This window comes from Ptychodera flava, chromosome 16 (genome assembly GCF_041260155.1).
Source record: "Ptychodera flava strain L36383 chromosome 16, AS_Pfla_20210202, whole genome shotgun sequence".
Lineage (NCBI taxonomy): Eukaryota > Metazoa > Hemichordata > Enteropneusta > Ptychoderidae > Ptychodera > Ptychodera flava.
In genome coordinates, this window is record NC_091943.1 from 6,959,197 (window position 1) to 6,981,805 (window position 22,609).

The following is a 22,609-nucleotide window of genomic DNA, read 5'->3' on the forward strand; positions in this document are numbered from 1 at the left end:
CTTGTATTGTGAACCAAACTAAACCCTAACTCCCCCCGGGGCTCGTTTGTGTGCTCACTTGTCCCCGGGTCTTTGAACTGCAACTTTATCAAAATCTCGTTAGTCATCCTCGAGAGAGCCAATCAATTTTTCCAGTGAATTCTCGTTTGTCCGTTTTTAATCCTCAGAGGTCATCGATCGCACACCAGTTTATAATGAAAGATGGACGTTTGTAAACAACGTGAAGCAAACTGGGACTCAACGGTGTAAATAACTAATACAAGTCAAATAAGCGTCTCTCTTCGTTTCACCATTACAGTAAAAAAAAATAAATTTTATTTTACTCCCAATGTGTGAAATAAATGACACATTGGGCTTACCAATGTAGAAGAACTATGTCCAGTACGAAAGAACACTCTACCTCCGCTCACATCTCAATTCCATCATCACGTTTCTCTGCACACACATCCCGGTAACATGAAAAGAGCGTCCCCACACCAAGTATCGATACAAAAGTCGCGAAACACGTTGCAGGACCTGGCCACGTTGAGAAAGGCGGTTTTAATCGGTAGTTTAATTGCCAAACGCAAGGATGGCTGAACACACAACTATTTTGTGGCTTTTCTGAAACGACACGTTGACTTGGTCAATGTAAAAACAACACTACAAATTTCTTAACATTAAAAGTTAACACTGTGACAGAAAAAATATATTTACTTCAAGAAAACACTGGTGCGTTTATTGGTTTATCTGTGGTTTTATTAGATAACATTTGTGAACATTGTATGCTAAGTTGATATCAACGATAACGTACTTTGAACTTTACGTCAGAAAAAAACCCCCAAAAACATTGACCTAGTAATACACGGTTCAATGTTCGAGTGCCACCCTACCTATATGTCATTGTTTAATTATAAAATGTGCAAGGGATTCCCTTGTATGAAGGGGACACAGTTAAAAGATGGTGTTTTAGATTCCTTGCATAAAGGGACAGAATCATTTTTTTAAATAAGACATGAAGAGCCTCCTTAAGTCAGCTATTAGAAAATATGCCAGGGACTTCCTTATTTTATCCCCGATAAAAGGGACACAGTCACTGCTTTTTAAGGAGAAATGATTAAGGTAATTTGAGAGTCCGCATATCTGTCGACGAGGAACATTCTACCTGGACTATCTCAGTGAATGACGCGATGGGGTTTCCAATATGGCCACCAGTAGGTTTAGAATTACAGATAGTCAGCATGTCTTTCTGCTAGACAGCCAGTATATATCAAATGGTTCTCTATCCTTCTGTCATATCAGTGTGCGGGATTTTAATGGAAATGTTTTGTTAAGCACTTTCTGAGCATGAGTCAAATGCTGAACAATATAAACCTGATTATAAAATTGAAAACTGGATGTGTCCTTTCAATCGAAGGCCATTGGCAAGGCGGACTTCTCGCGGCAGTTGAAACAAAAAGATGTTCCGCATTACCTTGGTTTGTTTTAAATTTAGAGTACAAGTCATCGATGGATGGTCCCTGACATACATGAAAACACATTTGGTTTTCATCCCATTGTCTCCACGGACACCCACGGAATGAATGTGACATGAATCAAGCAGTGTCAGGTCGATCTTGTTACCAACCGTGCATGTGAAAACATGACAGGTATATTCAAATTTTGTAACTGGAGACAGTAATGCTGAAATTACATTTATCTTAAAAAGCGACTTGGTAGACACATGGAAAGTCATTTGCGTTTTCAAGAAACACTGAAGAGTAATGGTTGACGATAATGACGATGATGAAATGAGTACCCCATGGACGAAGCAAAGAGAAATAGAATAACGGGTTGAAAGAAACAGTAGGAGATGACGAGGTGTACCTTGTCAGTCTAGGGTACAGATTTTAAAAATATATCAAATAAGTCATAATGTGAAAGGTTAATTGTTACGAAAATAGTAATTTTCCGACAATTATGACGTAATTGGAATCTTGCCTACTTTGGTCCCAAATGTAGGCTTCCGATGCAGTGTTTTATTAGTATCCGATATCCGAGACGACCTTTAAAAAGCAATAGGAATACAAATTTAAAAGAAAAAGAGCGGGTGAAAACGATGATAACATTTTTTACTATTTTGGTTTGTTGCAGGTGTGGATTGCATTCCATAAGATTTGCGTCAAGAGCTCAAAACAGCTAACCTGAATATTACGACTCGGACGAGTAGCTTGAGAATGTTATCAAATAAACTTTTTAACGATGATTGTTCAAGCGATATAAACTGTCTGCCGCCAAAGGGAATGGTATTTCGATCAGCTGTTGGATCTGGCACGGTATTCCAAAATCAATAACAACATTCGGTACCGAATCAACAGGTGGTTGTGAAGGCGCGCCTGTTTGCAGAGAAAAGGAACTTAAAAAATACTACAAAATATTTTTATCTGAAAAATAAACCGTACATGAGTCATTTCCATGGACGTGGCATGTTGATGAGATATATTAACATGAAAGTGCAGTTATCAATTTCAACAGTATGTTGTCGTCTACAGTTCTATTTTAAGCAGTGCGGTAAGGTGCGCCCTCTAGTTCAAAATTACGCTGCAGCGCTGTCCTGACATATGTTAGGTATTGCTGCTCATCCAATAAGCAATATGGCAAACATATGTTTGCCTGCTCCGTTTGCTTTATTTTATCGTTTTTTTAATAAACCCACAATTCGATCATATTGAATTATCAGAATGAATAAATAGGGACAGGATGACCTTATCTCTTCAGAGGGCGCTGTGCATTTTAACCTGAGTCTGATGTAATGAGTTTTATTTTTTGTATTCCCTAAAGCCACACCTATTGAGCAATTTCTGTTCTAAGAAATAACTTTAATGAGACCAGGAGTAGGAACATGTTATGAATGAAAGAAATTTCATACACCTATGTTCTCCGCCTCATATTGTCAAACATACCCGAGACGTGAAGCATTCAACAACGTAATATAGTGACACTGAGACAACGATATGAGAAGGAGAGAGAAATAGTGACAATAACGCTTATCTTGTCTTGTGCTTCAGAAGGGATGGGTTATTAGATCGTTGGGTATCTGATTAAAATCAAATGACGATTGAAAGAGCGACCTCTCCGGAGACATTTGAGGTAGTTCTCGCCTTGACATTGAAGGACTTAAACTTTTGCCCTAACCTAAAATGAAACTTTAACCCATTTCCGTTCAAAATCAAGAATATAAAATTAAGGTTCACCGCGCAAAATTTTTCACTAGAGAAACAAATTACACAATATTTTCCGACACTTACAAATTCAAAATGTTTTAACTCTGTGGGAAAAAATAAAATTTTCGATTTGCACAAAAATAAGCCGGCGAAAAGAGTATTTAGTCCTTGAACTTCAAAATAACCACTACAAATGGTACGCCAAAATGTATTGAAAAGTTTGAGAGTCAGAATAGCTGTCCAGAGGCGAACTTTAAGCTGGCTCTATATATCCAAGATTGTTTTACTCGTCTTCACACTGTAAATTCAGGCACTCTCACTTCAAACATGTACGACAGACTCCTTCAACACATAGACAGCGAGGGCAAACCGCCTGTACTTTTTGTCTCTCCGACCGGAAATGCCATCAATTGCAAAAACGCCCACATATATTGACATTGGTGCAATAACTTACGATATATTTAGTATCACTCTGTTTTCCCATGGCGAGTATCAAGAAAACAGGAACCGATAAAGTCGAGTTTTCATCAGCGCTGTTGCCATCAATCTTTCCGGCGTCTGCCTTTCAAGTCACCGATGGAGATGAGAAAACAAGCCTGCAGTGAACGACCTCGTCAGTACGTACACCAATGATGTGAACGGAAAATTCCTGCAAAATCTTGTCATTTTCTGATGCTTTATTGTTTTAACAGCGAAAGATTTTTTCACTGGGACTTTCACCCTTACTTTATAGCAATATATTATATTTATAGCAATGACCCTTTCACCCTTACTTTATAGCAATATATAATATCTATAGCAATGTACTGAAATAAAAGTGTCGAAAAAGTACTCAGATTGCGTTCATTCTCGAACAAGTAAAGATGACTCATATACAACACTAATCGTCCCAATGGAATTGTGTTACTTCTCCGTCTCTTCGTAAAGAATTCTTACAGGGAGTCCTAAACCGTGAACGACACTGTTACAGCCAGGAATGATGCACAGAGTATTATGCATTTTTAAAAAGAATCACTGCGCACGACAGGATTATCAGTCTTGAAACCGTGTTTTATTTTCTCTGCATATCACGGACGTGGTCTAGCTATGTCTTACCAGTCACAAGAACGCAGCAGAAAAGAGGTTTAAATTCCACCAGAACTACTTTTAGTAACTCCTCGCAAGTCAATGTACAATTCCAAATTACAAAAAAGGCCCCCACTGTGTTGCCAGTCTTCCCAATAACAATGTTATCTGCCCTGGCCTGAGATGACCTCTCAGCCACAAATATCCACGTGAACGCAGTATTTTAGCCATACGGCATGACTAAGTCTCTATTTTTCGAAATGGTCAAAAGTAGAATATTGTAAAATACCTGGAGTTTGAACCAACTGTTGATACTGTGGCTGTTATTTTATTGGAGTCGATAAACTCATCTGAATATGAACAATTAATAAAACGATCATCCAAGGTCTAGAAGACCCTTGACCACTCAGCGAAAAAGTATCATGACACATAGTCGTGGATGTTATACCATGGATGTAAAAAATAGATTTTTTACATCCATGGTTATACCTAAAGCAATTTGAATGGGCACTGAGTAAGTAAGAGACAATGCTGACTGCAGTTGTTCATATTAAACAATCGATTGTGACGGTGAACGGCCCCTTTTCCTACCTCAGAGGGGCCATCTCTGACGTGTCCATATAGCTTCATTCACCGTTTGTACACAAACTACGACCTAAAAAATCCCAGGCTAACCACAAACAAATAGAAAGACAGAATAGCAACGCGGCACGCAGTTTGTTTTATGGTCGTCTGGATAAACTATGGCCTTTTCATATTAAAATGAGTTTCACAGGTGTTAGCCATTTTGGAGACTTTGTTCGTGGTTTATAATTGCACGAGATTATTCAAAAAGTAAGCTCAGGACGAGATGGCATCGTGCTGTCTGTCGCGTAGCAGCCATACTTACTTTGTGTGCTCTCAAGACAGAAACACTGCTTCACGCCAATCAAAACATAACACGCCAGCAGTTTCTTAAGCACTTCCTCCTATGACGAACTTGTAAAAGACGAAATGACTGATCGTAAATCATTGAGTAAAATCTGACAGTATCGATAAAGACTTTCAAATTTGGTTCAAACACACTCATTATATATTCATAAAAATGTGAGAGGAATTTTTAAATTGGTAAAACTCACCTCCCCGAAGCTCAAAACTTTCCCGTTTTCGCCAGCTTGCCAATTCCGCTCAGCACCACACGACAACAACCACACGAACTTTGCCGAACATACTTTCACTTAAAAATTGGCGAAAATCCGGAAACTACCGGAGGGTACATGGTCGGCACTCTCCGGAAAGAGAGTCGAGAGCTACCTTAGGCGAGGCGTATATGGAGGGGTTACGTAACCGCTTCACACCCTGAACAATACCCGTTGCTAGTCTGTCTTTCTATTTGTCTGTGATACTGTATTGGACTCAGAGAAGACGGCTTTTCCAAGTATGATCCGTACCCGTTGAGTGAATTGCGAGGTATTGTAGTACAGAAAGGAGGCTCGACCCTGATGTAATGTCAAAGCTATTTAATAAATAATAATATCATTTCTTAATTATGATTATTAATATACTTTTTCTAAGACTATTGACGCCCTTTTAGCCTGTGAATAGTACGGATAAGCCACTCTTTGCTTTTTCTCTAATAACAGTTACGAGAACCTGCAATGTCAACGAACTATAAACACACACGAGTCAGTAGAGAACTTGCTAAATGCATGGACGAAACGAAACGGAAGGAACGATACGCCCTACGATTGGCTAGACGCTGCAATGTTCGTTCTTTTCGTATGCAATCCTTTGTTCTGATTGGCTGAACGAAAACGACGACAGAGTTTTCGTTCCTTTCGTTCACATTCTCTTTCTTGATTGGCTGAACGAAAGTGACGAAATATTTGCATATTCATTTTTCTGATTGACTGCATGGAAAGAACGAGCTATTGTCGTTCCTCAAAATGTTGGCGCCTCGCTCTCATTATATATTCACCATGTAATAACTCCCGTCTTTGAAATACAAGGAATAACAGTGAACACAGATTGAACAGAGTTCATTCACCGCGACCTCCATTCAACTCGTGTCATGAAAGTATTTCAATCTGTGCTCAGTTTTATTCCTTGTATTTCAAAGACGGGCGGAATTACATGGTGAATACGTAATGAGAGCGAGGCGCCAGCATTTTGGTTCACAACAGCTTGCCCTTCCATGCAGACAAAATGAATATGCAAATATTTCGTCACTTTCGTTCAGCCAATCAAGATAAAAATGTGAACGAAAGGAACGAAAACTCTGTCGTCGTTTTCGTTCAGCCAATCAGAACAAAGTATTGCATACGAAAAGAACGAACATTGCAGCGTCTAGCCAATCATAGGGCGTGTATCGTTCCTTTCGTTTCGTTTCGTCCATGCATTTAGCAAGTTAGCGAGTTGCAACAAACCAACCTATCAGCTGATCAGATTTGTTGTACACGAAATTCACCCAACTGAAGTATTGTTCATGATGTCAACGAAATAATTCTTTTAAAGTAAAATAGATCATTTTGGTTTGTCTTAGGAAAACAACAATGGGCTGAGGACAGGTATTAGTTGCTGTACTTGCCGTTCATCTTGTGAAAAGTTATTTGCGGCGACCGAGAGCGTCGCCATTTTTTCCAACTTTTCAATAAATGTATTGTCCGTTGAACCGCCACTTCCAGTCCAGTCTTTTGAAGTGTATATCTGTCTCTGTATGGTATTCATAAAAAGATGGAAACTAATCAAGAAAGCAGATGTGTTTGGTAACACGTGATTTGTTAACGCAAATGAGATATAATTCCTCCCGATTCTACTTTCGTCCTACAAACAAAATAGTTTAAAAATGGGATTTTTTCACACTATTTGAGAGAAAATGGACGATTCTGAGAAGGATGGAAGACTTGAATTAATAATGTCCCCTTTTTCCCTAATAAGGTGTCCATTCGATCGGGCATTGCACTTCGCTAATAAAATTCAACTCACGTATACTTTGCTGAGTCAAAGAGATTGAAATGGTGTCTTGTCTTTGACATTTGACAACCGAGATGCTACTATGCCATTTTCTTTTTTTTAATTCTCTTTTCTTGGTATGTCATTTATGAAGAATACAGTTATTTTTGTTTGTCACTGACTTGACATTACTTTCTCTTCCTTTTCTAGTACTGTCGGAGTTGAATGAGCAGGCAGTTCCTAAAATAATCTGATTCAAATGATGTAGAGATGAGACGGTCTTTTACACTTAGTCTATGGTATAACGGTCTTTTTCCGCGATCCTCTCACTAAAAATACAATTTTGCAATAGCGTAAAATACCGCGACCGACCCAATCTCTACATCGGGTTCTAATTAGATTTCTCCTAAATGGATTCCTTCTAAGTTGAGTTAACGACATCGTTTACGTAGCGTCTTGGCCATTTCTGCGGACGTGGGAGTACTGAGACGACATTTATGTGGAACACGCCCTGGGATTTAAACAAAACAACCCTCAGTCCTAGAAGTGATGCTGGCGGTGATATTGTTTTGACATCCTCGTTTTTTTCCTTCTCGGTAGCAATACGGGCGAAGTGCGGGGGCAAAATCCGGCATATAACCATGGGCAGTTGACACAGGGCACGAGAGTTCATTTTCATGCAAGCCTATCGTTGTTAATGAAAGACAGGTGTAAAAAGACGGGTTTTCTGTTAATATGTTTGAGATCCCTACCATTTTAATAGCAACAAAGAAAGAAAGAAAGAAAGGTATACGTTACACAGAGAAATGCGTCGTAAAAATCGTAAAAGGTTGTAATTTTTTCCCTTACACCTCGTATAGAACGAACAGTTTTGAAATAATTTCTTTTATTTATATACTTACCGGTAACTTCTGTTTGGTAACGGTAATTACAAAATAGACTGGAGCATGTCAGTTGAGATTCTATTTTTCAATGTTAATATCAGGACGGTAATTTCGGGTGTTTATGGTTCAAAGGTGAAAACGTGACAGGTGCGTTCGGTGGGCATGGCCACAGGTGCTTGAAATTGCTAGTTTGGTATACGTGAACACTGCACACCCCTATGGGCTAGGCATATATAACTTCATACAATAAACGGATTTACAATCGTCATGGCTTTCAACCACAGTGCTAGTGACACTTAGGGACTGGTCAGTTTCTTCGGCGGGGGGGGGGGGGGGGGGATTATTTTTTGCCGACGTCAAAAAGTGGCTGACCCCCCTATTCCAAATTTTGAAAACAGGGTGACCCCCCTATTCCAAATTTTGAAAACAGGGTGATATGTATTTACATATATATATATATATATATATATATATATATATATATATATATATATATATATATATATATATATATATATATATATATATATATATATATATATATATATATATACATATATACATAATATTTTACATACATTTATAGTTTAACAGTCATTCTGTGTTTTAATGAAATTGTTGGCATGTCAGTTGTAAGATAGGGATTTCAAAGTGTCAATCTTAAAGTTTGAATACAGTACATTTTGAATGAGCTGTGAATGTATTTCACACTTTCTATGCTTAACCAGATGTCCTGAACTGTTGTACAGAAATGGATGTCAATCATTAACATCAAACAGGAAAAAGCAGTAAATCAAAAACTTTGATGGGTGTTAAGACTTGCCAGCCATCCAATTAAATCTCCTGAGGAACCATAGAGAGATATTTTAGCCAAATTTGATGTGTGCAGAGTCTGAGATGACCTTTTCTTGTAACATTGATATTTGTGCATGTTGCTTTCTCATACTGAATTCTCATAGAGAGAACAGAAAAGTATCAGGAATTTGTCATGCTTTTCATATGAAATGCAGATTTCATAATAGTACACTTTCACCTAGCAAACATCAAGATATCTCTAGCATATATCTCTGATTTATTAAAGTATGGTGCCCGAAGGGCGCGGAGAAAAATATGAAACATCCTGATATCTCTGATATATGTGTCTTGTATATTAAAGTAATGCACAGGAAGGGTGTGCTGAAAAATGTCTGATATATTAAAGTAATGCGCTTGAAGAGCACGCTGAAAATATTGAACATACATATATCTCTGATATATGTATGCCTGTTATGTTAAAGTTGGGCGTGCTGAAAAATATGTCTGATTATTAAAGTTACGCGCTGAAAAATGCAACTGGGTGAAATTTGTGGCTGACACGATGCATTTTAGGCAATGATGAGCCTGTGTCGAAATTCAAAAACACACTGACCCCCCCCCCCCCTATTGGGCATTTCAAAAACATGGTGACCCCCCTCATCACCAAAGTCAAAAACAGGGTGACCCCCCCCCCCATGAATCCACCGGCCCCCCAGGCCGAAGAAACTGACCAGTCCCTTAGTATTATTTGAGTGCAACATACATACTTTTTATGTCTATTATTCATATTAAGTTCCGTTTGAATCATATTTTACCATACGTGTCTATATTTTGTCACAAAATTTGCTAGTGCAAGAAAACTTCGACGTAAAATTGAGTATTTAAGTTAGCGATCTCTGTGCAATAGCTTGTTGCGATAAGCTACTTGGACAAAATAATAATACGCCCGCCGCCGACACAAGTAAATTTACAGGATTTGTTCATCTCCAATGACACACCGGCGTCGCTCGCGATATATACGTGTAACTCGATCTGACAAAATAATACCGTACTGACTAGCGCCCTCTACACCCACTTGTGCCACGGGCCTTTGTTTTTTTACACGCCAAAACTTTAAATTAATATCGTCCATTGCGTGAATAGATTTGAGAAAAAGGAATTTTCCTTCGCAATGAACAGATTAAAGACTTGCTCTTGACATGTCTGAACTAAGACAAAGTATCTTTCACAAGTTGTTCACACTAGTTCAGTCACATGGACGAATTGTTCTGCTTGCTATTTGTCAAATGGTTTGCCCCAACCGTCTATTGAGCAACACTCTCAGTGTTTGATGAATGAAATCAATGCACTGGCCAAACATTGACTTCCTTGACTTGGAAGTACACAAACATTATCTGCATGAGAAGCTTGGTGTTACCACGTCACTGTCTTTTGGTTGTGTAGAGTATCATGACTTAGGTTTGCGGAGATATTTAACCCTTTGAAAGCTGTAATATTCTCCTGCCAAAATTTTAGTGCAAAATGTTACCAATTTTTATGAATTCTTCTGTCATTTTTTGATAATTTTGGACCAAATGGACATCACATTTTATTTGCTACACTTTGTTCTCAAAATTTCGGCAAAAATCTGAGAAAAATTGACTGGGGTTTATTTTATAAAGGGGACAAAAACAGACTTTGGCGCTCAAAGGGTTAACCCTTACCCAGCAACCCAAAATCTGCAATCAATTCAAAACAAAGTAAACAAAACAAAGTAAAACAGTCATCATGTCCCAATAATTTTCCTTTTTTTAATATAGAGTACAACATATCAGTATATTGCATACAACTACGCTTGGACAGAATACAACAATGACAGCTCTACAGAAGTTATATATAGAAATAGAGATATGTACATAAACAACAATGAAAAAAGTACCAACATTACCAGAGTATGGGCAAACTCTGGAATAATTATCATGTGCATTGCCCTACAACACATCTGTACTTTTCCAAACCTCAAAGGAGTGACCAAATGAACTGAAATTGATGTGTTCTATAGTCCATACATAAATTGCTAAATGATTTATTTGAAATACCCTTCAATAAATTAAAAGATAAATAGGAACTCAAAATCTATATAGTTTCAGAATACTATATAAACAGAATTTCAGGCTAACAAAATAAAATAAATATTTTTTTGGGAAAAACTAAGTTGCAATGATAATGGTATACCAGCATTGACAACAAAAATGAAAACAGCCCTGTGAAATATTCCATCTTAGAACTAACATCCACACAGGAATTTAGAATTCCCACATGGACCAAGTTCATTATTGAAAGCTAACAGGCGTGACAGGACAAGACTGCAGGAACAGAGAAGGTTGATTTCAGAAAGAAATATCAGAATACATGGTTGGTACTGATTGTTTGTGATATGGTCCTTTCAAACTCATTGGCTGCAATAGAAATCCACTTTCAACCTAGATGTATAATGTTATTAGCAACAAACTTTGGTGTGGAACAGGTCAGCAAAGTCTGGCCAGTTAAGATACTTAGGTTTGTGGATTTCTTGAATTGATAAAGTTCACTTTCATCATGAAACGATAATCTAAATGCAGAAGACATCATCCAATGACATTATTTACATTTGGATCAATGTCAAGGTCACGGTGTTAGAAAATTATCAACAGACTGTCTGTCATAAAGGTGTAACATTAGAAGAAATGAACAGGTCTCGATGGATCAGTAAGAGGTCATATTCTTTGGTCTTGTGTGTCTCCAAGTTTAAATATGAGCATGGAACATTTTGTGTTGGAAACAAATATTTGGTTGTACACATTTACAGTGAGTTAACCTTTTGAACCTGGCCCAGAAAAAAATGTCTGTATTATGTCATAGGTCACCAGGGGGTCAGGGTGCAAAGGGTTAATAGAGCTGATAAGTATCAATTACCATGTCAAATCAAAAGTCTCAATGGCTTGGCAATAAATTTGTAAATTGGATTGATGAAGAGATTGTCACTCCTGACAATTATACAGATCAGCAAATGATGAATTTTGACAACACAAAGTATATTAAAAGATGATGAGTTAGCATGAACTACAGAAAACTTGAGTTGACTTTTAAGGCAATGGTTAGCTACATGTCTCTGACAAACTACAGGCAGGTAAATGAAAGAATTCAAAAACAAAAAAATTATGAAATTAATCTTTGAAATTCATACATGATGAGGTCAGAGAAGTGAATTACAATGCACAAAATTTGTTTATGTATTTTTACACGATTTTAAGTATGCAAACATGGCAAAATCACACTCATCTGAAATTTAACTCAAATTGAAGTCTATTGCTATCTTTTATGTATTTGAGTTAAATTTGGTGGTTTTTTTCTGGACATCACAATTTACAGTAGTAAGTACTATGTTGTATTGTTCCCCAAAACAACAATAAATCAGTTATTATAAAATCTCTTTTATTCTCCCCTCAAAAGAATAATACAGATGGTGGGAGGGGTGATATTTCTAGAACCCTAAATACATGTCTGCAAGAACATTTCAGAAAAAAATATCACTGGTTTTCTTTCAGGGAATACATCCAGAAACCACATTCTAATCAGTACTATTGGAAAACTTCCACATGAACTTCACTGATAAAGTCTTTGAACATAGAGATGCATACCAAAAATTAAAATGACTTGTCTTACCACCACCGATAAATGGCAGCGCTTTACAGTGAGAGAAATCACATTCCAGTATTTGCTAAATGTAAGGTGTGAGATAAAAAGCAGCTTCTTTATGTCACTATTTGTCCAGTGGATTAATATTTCAGTATTAGAATTTTGGGTTTTCTGTCAGAGGTTTGATATGACTAGATGATAATGGACAGTCTGATTTTCCCGTCTGTCAGGTGCCAATCCCCTTCAAACTTATTGAACGCGAGATCATTCAGTGTTACAGCGAACTCAAATGACGTGAAATTGATAAACCAGAATGTCACTGTCGTAATCCTGTCTTTAAAATGACACAAATGATGGAATTACTGTTAATATCAAACTTTCTCTCCATCAATTTCGCATACATTTTTAAGAGGTTTGGTTCCAAATCTGTCTTCAAGAAAACAAAATAATCCTCTTGGACAATGCAATACCAGTAAAATCATAATCTGTTTCCTGTCTGATATTTTACACTAATCATGCATTGTAACCCTCTCCTAAAAATTTTCACATGGAAACAAATAATCAAACCCAACATCAGGAATTAAGCAATCTGACCACAGAAAAGAAATGAGACACATTTCTTAAGGCAATATCTTACATTTCATAACTATAGACTTACATAGTGTATAATATATATTTCTCATTTTATCAGCTGAGCTAAATAAATATTGCATGTGTTTTTGTACAACAAAAGTGAAGTTCACTTAAGAAAGGCTTCTACCATGTCGATATGGATGGTCACTCCATTGGCAGAGTGGTGACTCTGCCACTGGTGAACAACAATAACGAATGGCAGATCCTGCTCGTCAGAAAGTGCGCCATCAACGTCTGAAAGGACATCTCTAAAATGAATATTCACACAGCTTATAGAGGGCGCTAGTGCAATTTGAAACTGAAATTTCCACAGTCATGACATCATTAGTACATTCATACTGAACACAAACTCATCATGTCTTTAGATTTCACTGTTTGAAAATTAAATATTAAGTAGAAAATACATAATAGCACCGGAACTCTGTGTTATGCAATACAAAATCTTTCTAGACAAAAATACCCCTTAGACAGGATTTCTCCATTATTGTATACAAGCATCATTGGTAGCCAATCTTACCCAATGAACTATCTCAATTGCCCTCTTCAACAAACTTTTAAAACAAAAGGTTTGGGATATGGTATTGTTCATGCTTCAATATATTACTTGCTTTGTTGTCATAAAAGAATGATTGAAGATAGTCTGTCAGACAAAATGAAATGTATAGATGGAAAATAACGTACATGAAGACACATTGCAGGAGTCTGCATTGTTTTGAGTAATAATAAAAAAAACAGTACTGTCACCTATGAGTATCGAAGAGGTAATGCCAACTTGTTGCCATGGAGATGATTGCCATGCCAACAACATAGGTCTGATCTGACACAACACATATCTGATCTGATATATATGTAAGTGACATTGACATGAACTTGGTATGAAACGGACAAATGTTTACAGTGTTAACTCTGCTTAAGGGGGATGAACAACTCCATCAGATCACGATACAACGTGGAATCCGTACACTTCCTGATTATGTTTGCAGCAGAAATCTGGATCTAGGAATGGTAAGGATGCCAACCTCAGTCTTTGTGTTTTTGACCTTTTCTGGTTTTCTGCAAGAAACTCATTCCTTTTTTCTTTTGTTGTATGGTTTCTTTGTCATACAGGTTGACGGATAATTGGCATTTTGCTCTGTCCAAGACACTACTCATCCAGGGAGTCTTCTTGTATGTATTCTAGCTAGCAGTGACTGCTCTTGAAATCACCGTTGAGTGGAAATTTTTGTGATGGACGGGGACTGCCGGCTGCGCCATTCCTAGCCTGCAAGTGGTAGCGTTCTTTGAGTTGGGAGAGAGCCGCCATGAGTTTACTGTTTGCGGAATCTAGAGTCTGGATTTGTTTTTCCTGGGCGTCGATGATTTTCTGTTTGGATTCTACCACTGCTTGCATGGTCTTCTGTTCTCGCTTCAGTTCGTCTTCCACACACATCAGTCTGGTAGGAAAGAAGCATAAAAGTAACTAGAATGAGGACACTGTGAGAGATGAGAACATGAACCTCTAGCTAGCCTGATTTCCATTGTGTGGTTTTTCACAGCACCAATGCTCATAACAAGAACAGATATTAACACACACTTTTCATTTTTAGTAGAAAATGTGACCTTGAATCCTCTTTGTCTCGTTGCTCAATTGGGCCATGATGGGTGTTTGCAGAATTGTAAGGTTTTCTATATTGAAGGAAAAGGGTCCAGGGACAACAAAACAGAAAATGTTTAGTGTGCTTTGTATGGTTTGAGATAAGGGTAGATCAATAAAGATTTTAAAATAAATTTAAAATAAATTTTGGCAATATTGATAGTTTTTTTTAATAATAACTGATTGCTTGCTGATGGTTCAGAGTAAAATAGGTATTAAAATTGGCTTGATTTTGATTTCATTGATGGAAAATTTTGATGATACGGATAACAGAACTGCCAGCATCAGACATTGTACACTGTTTTTTGATAATGATGATACTCTGTTTGATGATAAAAATATGGCAGTATTTTTGCCTCTGTCAAGGAATAACTTGGGCTCAAGAAACGGATGGAGAAGTAAAAGTTTTCCAAAATATGTAACAGGTACTTCAATAACTGTAGATTTTTGAACACTGAAGACTTTGATAGGGTTTGTTACTGGAATGACTTTTTGTGACCATCTCTAGGATGGATCATTACATCTTGGGAGAGGGGTGATCCAAAATGGAGCAAGAGTGCTGCACAGCAAAAAAAATAGTTGAAAAAAGTAAAGCCTTTTTGCTTTTGCTGAAATATTCCCATGACTGGAACTTGAAAAAAGTGCATGTTTTGCCAACTCTGATAAAAACTGTGACAAACTTTGGAACATGAATAAATGAAAACGTCCCCATACTCAACACTCCCTCCAAAGATCTAATGGTCTGTCCCTTTGTAAGGCTCTCCTCTAAACTGATGGCCTTTTAAGGCCCTCTAAGTTAATGAAAATAAAGTGAGTCAAAGCCCCTTAACTACATGGCAAATGTGTGAATGTTGTATGGAAACAGAACATGAACTGTGGAGTGCAACAAAGCTTTACAAATAACAGCAAACACTGCAGTATTAACAGAAATAAAGATATTTGCATAATGGGATGTGTTCCACAAACCAAAATACATGAAATTAGCTGTACATAAAAACACATGTATATATCGTGACTTATAAATGACAATGTGGATTAGAAGTTGTTAGATCCTGCACACCAGATGTTAAATCATGAATATTAATAAAAGATAAATAGTCACACTGTCAGCATGTTACCAATTACTAAATTTCAAAACTGAAGAAATAATCTATCTTCATGGTTGGTTAAAAATTATTTAACTTTAAGAAAGTTGAGTTGATAATCTTCAAAAGATAAACAGAAAATTCTGATCTTGTAACTTTCAGCACGTCTGTTTTACATATCTGAATCTGCCATAAACACCATTGACAAGCATAGTCTTCGGCTGTCGAAACAAATGTGATTTTAACTTGTTTCAAACATGCAGAGATCTTAGAAGTGAACATTGTGCAATTGGTGCTAGATATAAAATGTACCATGGACAGCATTAATTAGGATTTTGGGTGCATGTATGTTGATACAAGTTGTGACCAGAGAACATTACATGCAGATATGTCTCAGGGATCATAATCGTTCAACCCAACATGTTGCAGAATCTCCAAAGATAAAACTGATAGGGTATCCCAAGGGAGTTGATGGAATGAGCACAATGCATGCTGGGAATGGACAGACACATATGGCATGGGAAATGTATTGAACCTGGTCACATTAGAGTGTCCCATTTTCATGACCAATACATTTCACTATATTACAATAAACATGACCTTAATTCAGAACATCTGCTGTAACAGATTACGACCATGTTTATAAGTCTCTGAGCTGTTCCACTGCAGTCAAGGGTGGTGCTGCCTTACCGACTCTGGGACAAACATTTATATGATTGGCATGATATGAGTTTCCAGGGATGGGCAGTCAAAATTATCCAATTTCATCAAAATTATATTGTCCATTTAGAGTTGAAAGCAAGATGTTCATAAAATTCCATTTGGTGGTGTTAATGTTTATCACCGCCCATGGACAAATTGGGATTTGCATAATCTATTTGGGTCAAAGTTCAAAGGTCACCAAAATGGGGAAGGGGTGTTGTCAGTTTATAAACTGTGCCTCTAATTCTGACTTTAGGGCATAGATCTTATCTAGAATGTTTTTCCTGATGTTTATCTCCATGTCAGCAATTTAAACAAGTTTTCAAACTAACATTCACAATCTTGGCATACAGTAACATATCAGCTGGGATGTCTGGTTTCTATGTCATACTGAATAAACATTTCAAGTCTTATGATATTTCAACTCTGACTACATCCTAGGTAACGGTATACCATAGAGGAATTTCAAAAAAACTTTGTCACATGGACAGTTATTACTGTGTACATTTTAACTAGGAATTTCAAATAACCAATTTGAAAAAGAGAAGCTATGGTGTACTTCAAATATTAAATTATCTATGTACACTTGTCAGCAAATAAAAATGTCAGCTATGTTACAATAAAATTGAATGACTTCATCATAATTCTCAAATGATTCATCCAGACTATGATATTACAGCCTGCCTTGCACCTCACACTGGCTAGTTCTCTTGGTGAAAATTCAATTTCTTTATGAGTAATGCAATGAAAGCTAGCAGGTCAGTGAGATAATCACATTCCTAACATAGTTTAATCAGAGCTAGATCTGATAATCACACTGCAAAGGCCTTTGTGGATATTTAAAACTGAATGGGCCATATGTAATCATGGTTTAGTTTACGTAATTATAATCAGTTGTCTGAATGAGCCATACACATTTAGTTTTTTGTTTACATACGAAGAAATGTTCTTTTTGCACTGTATTTATAATATGAGACCTAGTCTAGTTTCGTTCATTTGTGGTAACACTGACAAGGTCGATGTATAGACATAAATGTGTGTGGAATCTATCCTGTTTCTAACAGAACATTCAGTCTGATTTTGCACATGAGATGAACTCTGTCAGGCAGTGGCAGTGAATGGTTGAGGGCTCCTATCACTGAACAGTGTTCCCTGTATGAGTGCTAGGTGTGTGGCTAACTTGTGTCCTATACTACATTCACTGTCTAGGTACAAGTGTGTGCAGGCAGCCATAACAGTAGCTTTACAGCCTGTGCTTTTGCCTTTTAGAAGCTTGTACAGAGAAGCTTATTGTTCTTGCTGATTTTTTTCCCCTAGAATATTAAAAGAAGCAAAGAGAAAGTCTTTACAGAAGAAAAGGGGTCTGAGATGCATGCTTGAATTTAGGCTAGCGTTGAGAAAATGTAAAATAATTTCATGGTACGGTTTTTGGATTTGTAATGGGGAACAGGAGCAAAGAGAATGGAAATGGAGGACAAGTTGTATCACTGATGACAATTTCTGAATTGATAAAGTTGGTCATTTCAAATTGGAAATTTTTTTTGAATGCCAAAGTCAACATCAAATTTTGCACGAGTTTCTACAATATCACTGAAGCATCAAAACAACCCTCACATTCCAATTATAAATTGATCAGATCTGATTGTGAAATATTTAAAAAATGTGATAACATCTTGTAGATGAGGACGGTGATAGCACAGACCATTGCAAAGACGTGAAATGGATGTAGAAAGTGGAAGCAGACCAAGGAGTATTGGGCAAGTCATGCAGTAGATGAGAATTTTATTGGACCTGGGCAGTATATATGTACACAGGAATTGACAAATAAATACACATAAGGAAACATACATGGAATCTATATACAAATTATAATAATAATAATTGTAATAATGTAAGAAATATTAAGCACTGTGAATGTCTTAACTAGAAAATAACTGTGGCAAATAATTTTTTTTTCCAAAATGTACCCCTATTTAGAAACATAAAAGTACATACCAAGGGCTTTCTCTGAAGCATTGTGAAACAAAACATTACACATAAATAAATCATAAATCTATATTATTTTAATTAATGGGAAATATTGAATTAAAAAATAAATTCTGTGCATATTAAAGCTTACTTAGCAGTGGCGACTTTAAAGCTCTGCTTCTATTTGGTTTTTGGGATGGCTTGCATTTACAGATACAAGACAATGCCTGATTGGCTAATAATTCTTGCCATATAAATTTAAACTAATCAGAAAAAGACCTGCATAATCCGATACTTGGGTAACAAAACCATGTATTCAAATTGTTGGAATTGTACTTTAGCCCTGAAAAAGTTCAGCCATAGACAAAATGTCAGATAATTCACAAAATCTTGACTTGTTTTTGAACTCAATGTTCATATTACTTTTCTGACTTCCTTTATCATTCCTTGGAACTTGCCAATCAGAGAATGACTTGCATTTCATATTTTTCTCTGCATATATAACTAGTTACCCATTCTGAACAGTACTTTGGACATACAGGGGGTGCCACACCATGCTTGACAAGAACACAAGCATAAGTGATATCTACAAGATGTGGACTTGCCTGACAATTTCTTGATACAAAACTAACATGTACTTCTACAACCAGTAAACAGGACACAGTTCTCTACTACATGAAAATTCATATATACACAAGTTTTACTATCAGTGATACATTCTGAAATCTCTCAACAATTATGCAAATTCTTTTTTTCTTTTGTCAAATTTTCATCATGCAAAAGTCTTCACAAAATTCTGAATTAAGTCACGTCAATTCAAGCCATCAAACAAGAAACCATGACAACATGCTCAAAAAAACAAACAAACAAACAAAAATTTGTTTAATAATATAACTAAGGTTTTTGATTTCCTGAATATTTCAACTCGTTTTGAATTTTTTTTCAATTTCAGTTATCATTAAGAGATTAATACTGGGCTGTACGATACTATGATATCTGGCAGTGGGATATGTTTACACCACAGCAACCGTGGTATGAAATTGCCTTGTCAGTACTTTCGGCTGATCAGATGCATTTTGCTACATACAGCTGTCCATGCACTAAGTGAAGGAGTTAGTGGGTTCATGCATTACAGAGGAATTTATCACAGTTAGTGAGGAAAAGACAAACTTTAGAAAATAAATTCAAAATAATATAGTCATGCAGGGTGCCTAGCATTGTTAACGTGTAAAGCTTATACTCTTTCATCGTGGAAGTCACATCTGTATAGATTCAACAACAGCACTCTTTAAAATAGCACACCTCACTGGATACTCCAGTCATGATTTTTGCTTAGTAAAAAGCTTGTGTATTTTCTAAGTAAATAAGGACCCACTAATATAGCAGATCAAGAAGATATGAGAAGGTGATGTTCTGACGGACAGACACCCATTATCTATACAACAGCTTTTTACTTTGACGTCACACTACAACACTACCACTGTGTTTCATGCCTACTCTTCTAATAGATTTTTCTAACAACTACAAGGATCACTTCATAAACTATCGATACCTTGTAATAATATCTTTAATTTGTTTATCTTTCTCTTCATGCTGTCTGTGAAGTTGTTCCTCCCCTTCTTTGAGCTTGGCCTTCATTTCTAAGACTTCCCTCTGCGACTTTGTTTCCTGCTCCGCTAACCTAGACTGCGCTTCTACAAGTTGCACCGACACCAATTCCAGCTGCTCTTTAAGCGCTGTCATTTCTTTCTCGTACTGTAGTTTAGGAAAGTGGAAGAGATGGTGGTTGAGTTTGGTGACAAACTGGAGTGAGAATGAAAGCACAGCTGGAAGAAATGTCTCAGGATCAGACTCACAACAGCCACTCTCTGGCCTGCATGAATTGTCAAGAAGAAAACTGACCTGGATATGACATAGACGGGGTAGAGAAACTGGGAACTGTTTGATTATAGTAATAAATAAATGTCACATCATAGTGTTCCTGTAGTCTTAATTGTTTTAACAGTAAACAGTGACACCAGACAGAAAGTGTCTAAATTTGATAGATGCTGTCTTATTAACATGTGGGTAAGATAAGTCTGAATAGCTCTACTATATCACATTTGACAATGCTACTGTCACAATGTGAAATAATACGTGCACTTATTGCATCTTCAATTTTTTTTTAATCGAGCTGCTGTGAATATTTTCATTTGATTGAACACTGCCTGAGAAAAAGTGATGCACAGTTAGGAAACTTGAAGTGCTGAGTTAAGCAAATTTAGGCTTGCATTGTTAGGCATATTTTCATTGCTGCTGGAGAATACAGTTGAGACAGTGAAGGTATTTGTGTATCTCATTGTCAAAAGTTGTCAAATCTTTTGTGACAGTATTGGTATCTGAGTGATAATAGATTGTGCGCCTACCTCCACAAAGACGCTAGAGTCCAGTGTTGTCTGGGTGGAAATCTCTTGCAAATTGGGTTTCTTAGCATCTGATGATAATGGTGGAGGTGCTGGAGGATCACCAAATCCCATAGGGCTGTAAGGCGTGGTTGTGTTACTGCTTGAAGTGGGTGAGAATTGCATGGCAGTGGATGAAGAAGGACTGTCGCCACTGCTGGAGTCTGAGAGTACAGCGGCGTGTAAAGGCGGGGCCATGGTTGTGAAAAGAGAGTGCTTAACGGCAGTGTTCACAGTGCGTATTGTTTGGTGTCCGTGATAGTGATGTGATCTAGTCCTAGGGGATTCAGTCAGTAACGATACTGGCCTGGGTGGGCCTTGACTCCGTGCGTAACCACCACTGCCGACTGCCATGGTAGACTGTCCATACTCCTCAAGGCCTTGCAGTGACTGTTCGATTACATGGCCCCCTTTTGTTCCCAGCTTTGGCAGCGTGTGTGGAGCATCCATCATCATGGGGATACCGTACCCTGGTAATTTGTCCGGTGAGGGGGTGGTTTCCGTACTACTGCTACCACTGCCTAATGTGAAGAAAGTCTTAGGATCCATAGGCAGCGGCTGCCCAACAGTGTACGATTCAAACCCCCGTGTGCTCCTACCACTGGCAATGGAGCTCTTGCTATCGTTCGTAGTTTCGTCGATATATTTCAGCGATCCAACCGACAGTTGATACACTGGATTACTAAAGGAAAGAGGCAGGGCCTGTGACCTGGCAGCCAAAATATGCGCTGCATTTTCGCGATTTCTCGGTGGAGGAGTTGGCGGACTGGCTGCTCTTTCCTGCGGGGGAGAGGGTGACGAAGCACCAGACTGGGCTTCAGACACCTCCCCGGATGACTGTTCTAGGAATAAATCATACGACAGATTGACCCTTCTCAATGGTCCCGCCTCTTCTGGAGATTGACTTTCCAAATAGAAACTCTCTCTGTTCTTTGTGTCCTGAGCTTCGTTTGTCTCTCTTTGCTCCTCGTGTTTAAGAAATTGCACAAGTGTATTGACGGCAACCGACTTAGCTCCTCCAACCATGGCATGGTCAAATGCCGGCAACATGGCAACATCTCCGGAATTGGATAAGTCTGCATCTTGAAAGAGTTTGACGAGGTGGTCCGGGATGTTGGAGCTGAGGGCAGGCGTGGAGCTGTACATTGCCATCTTCTTGGCAAAAAGTTCTGAGCTATCCAGTGGCTGCTCTGTGGAATTGCGTATCCTTTCAAGAATCTCCGGCAGTGATTCCAACTTTTCAAGTGCATCCTGCAAGGAAAATAATTGTGAGGTGATGAAATAGGGAAACACATCTCCACAAAATGCCTTAAGATGACTATAATAGTAGCTCTGCTACAATAGATTTATCAATACCAATCTTTTCTAGGACAATTCTCAATCTTGTATCTGATAATCTTCAAATATCATTTTTTCATTTCGCTTAAATAGAATTTGCCATTTTCTATAAGAGGCTTCCTTGCCTTGCGAACTTACGGATAAAGACTTTAAGTGGTATAATTGCATGATAATGAAAATATGTGTCACAAAATGTTAGATTCAAAGGTATATATTGGCACAACTGCATTGGTTGACAGAAGTATTTTCTAAATTTTCACCCTGAACTTAAAAACATGAAAAAAATTTCAGATCT

General features: G+C 37.5%; 2 protein-coding genes across 14 annotated transcripts in view; both read right to left on the reverse strand.

Moving 5' to 3' along the window:
* Window positions 1-22,609, reverse strand: part of LOC139152663 (E3 ubiquitin-protein ligase TRIM45-like) — a 401,328-nt gene that overhangs the window by 146,320 nt on the left and 232,399 nt on the right. The window lies entirely within an intron of this gene.
* Window positions 10,634-22,609, reverse strand: part of LOC139152655 (ras GTPase-activating protein nGAP-like) — a 160,114-nt gene continuing 148,138 nt past the window's right edge. For all 13 annotated transcript variants that reach the window (XM_070725917.1, XM_070725925.1, XM_070725918.1 and 10 more), the window contains 3 exons: window positions 20,941-22,227; window positions 20,088-20,290; window positions 10,634-14,580 (listed from right to left, as the gene is read on the reverse strand). In XM_070725917.1, coding sequence (XP_070582018.1) covers window positions 14,328-14,580; window positions 20,088-20,290; window positions 20,941-22,227 — 1,743 coding nt within the window. In that variant the 3' untranslated portion in view covers window positions 10,634-14,327. The remainder of the gene's footprint in view (window positions 14,581-20,087; window positions 20,291-20,940; window positions 22,228-22,609) is intronic.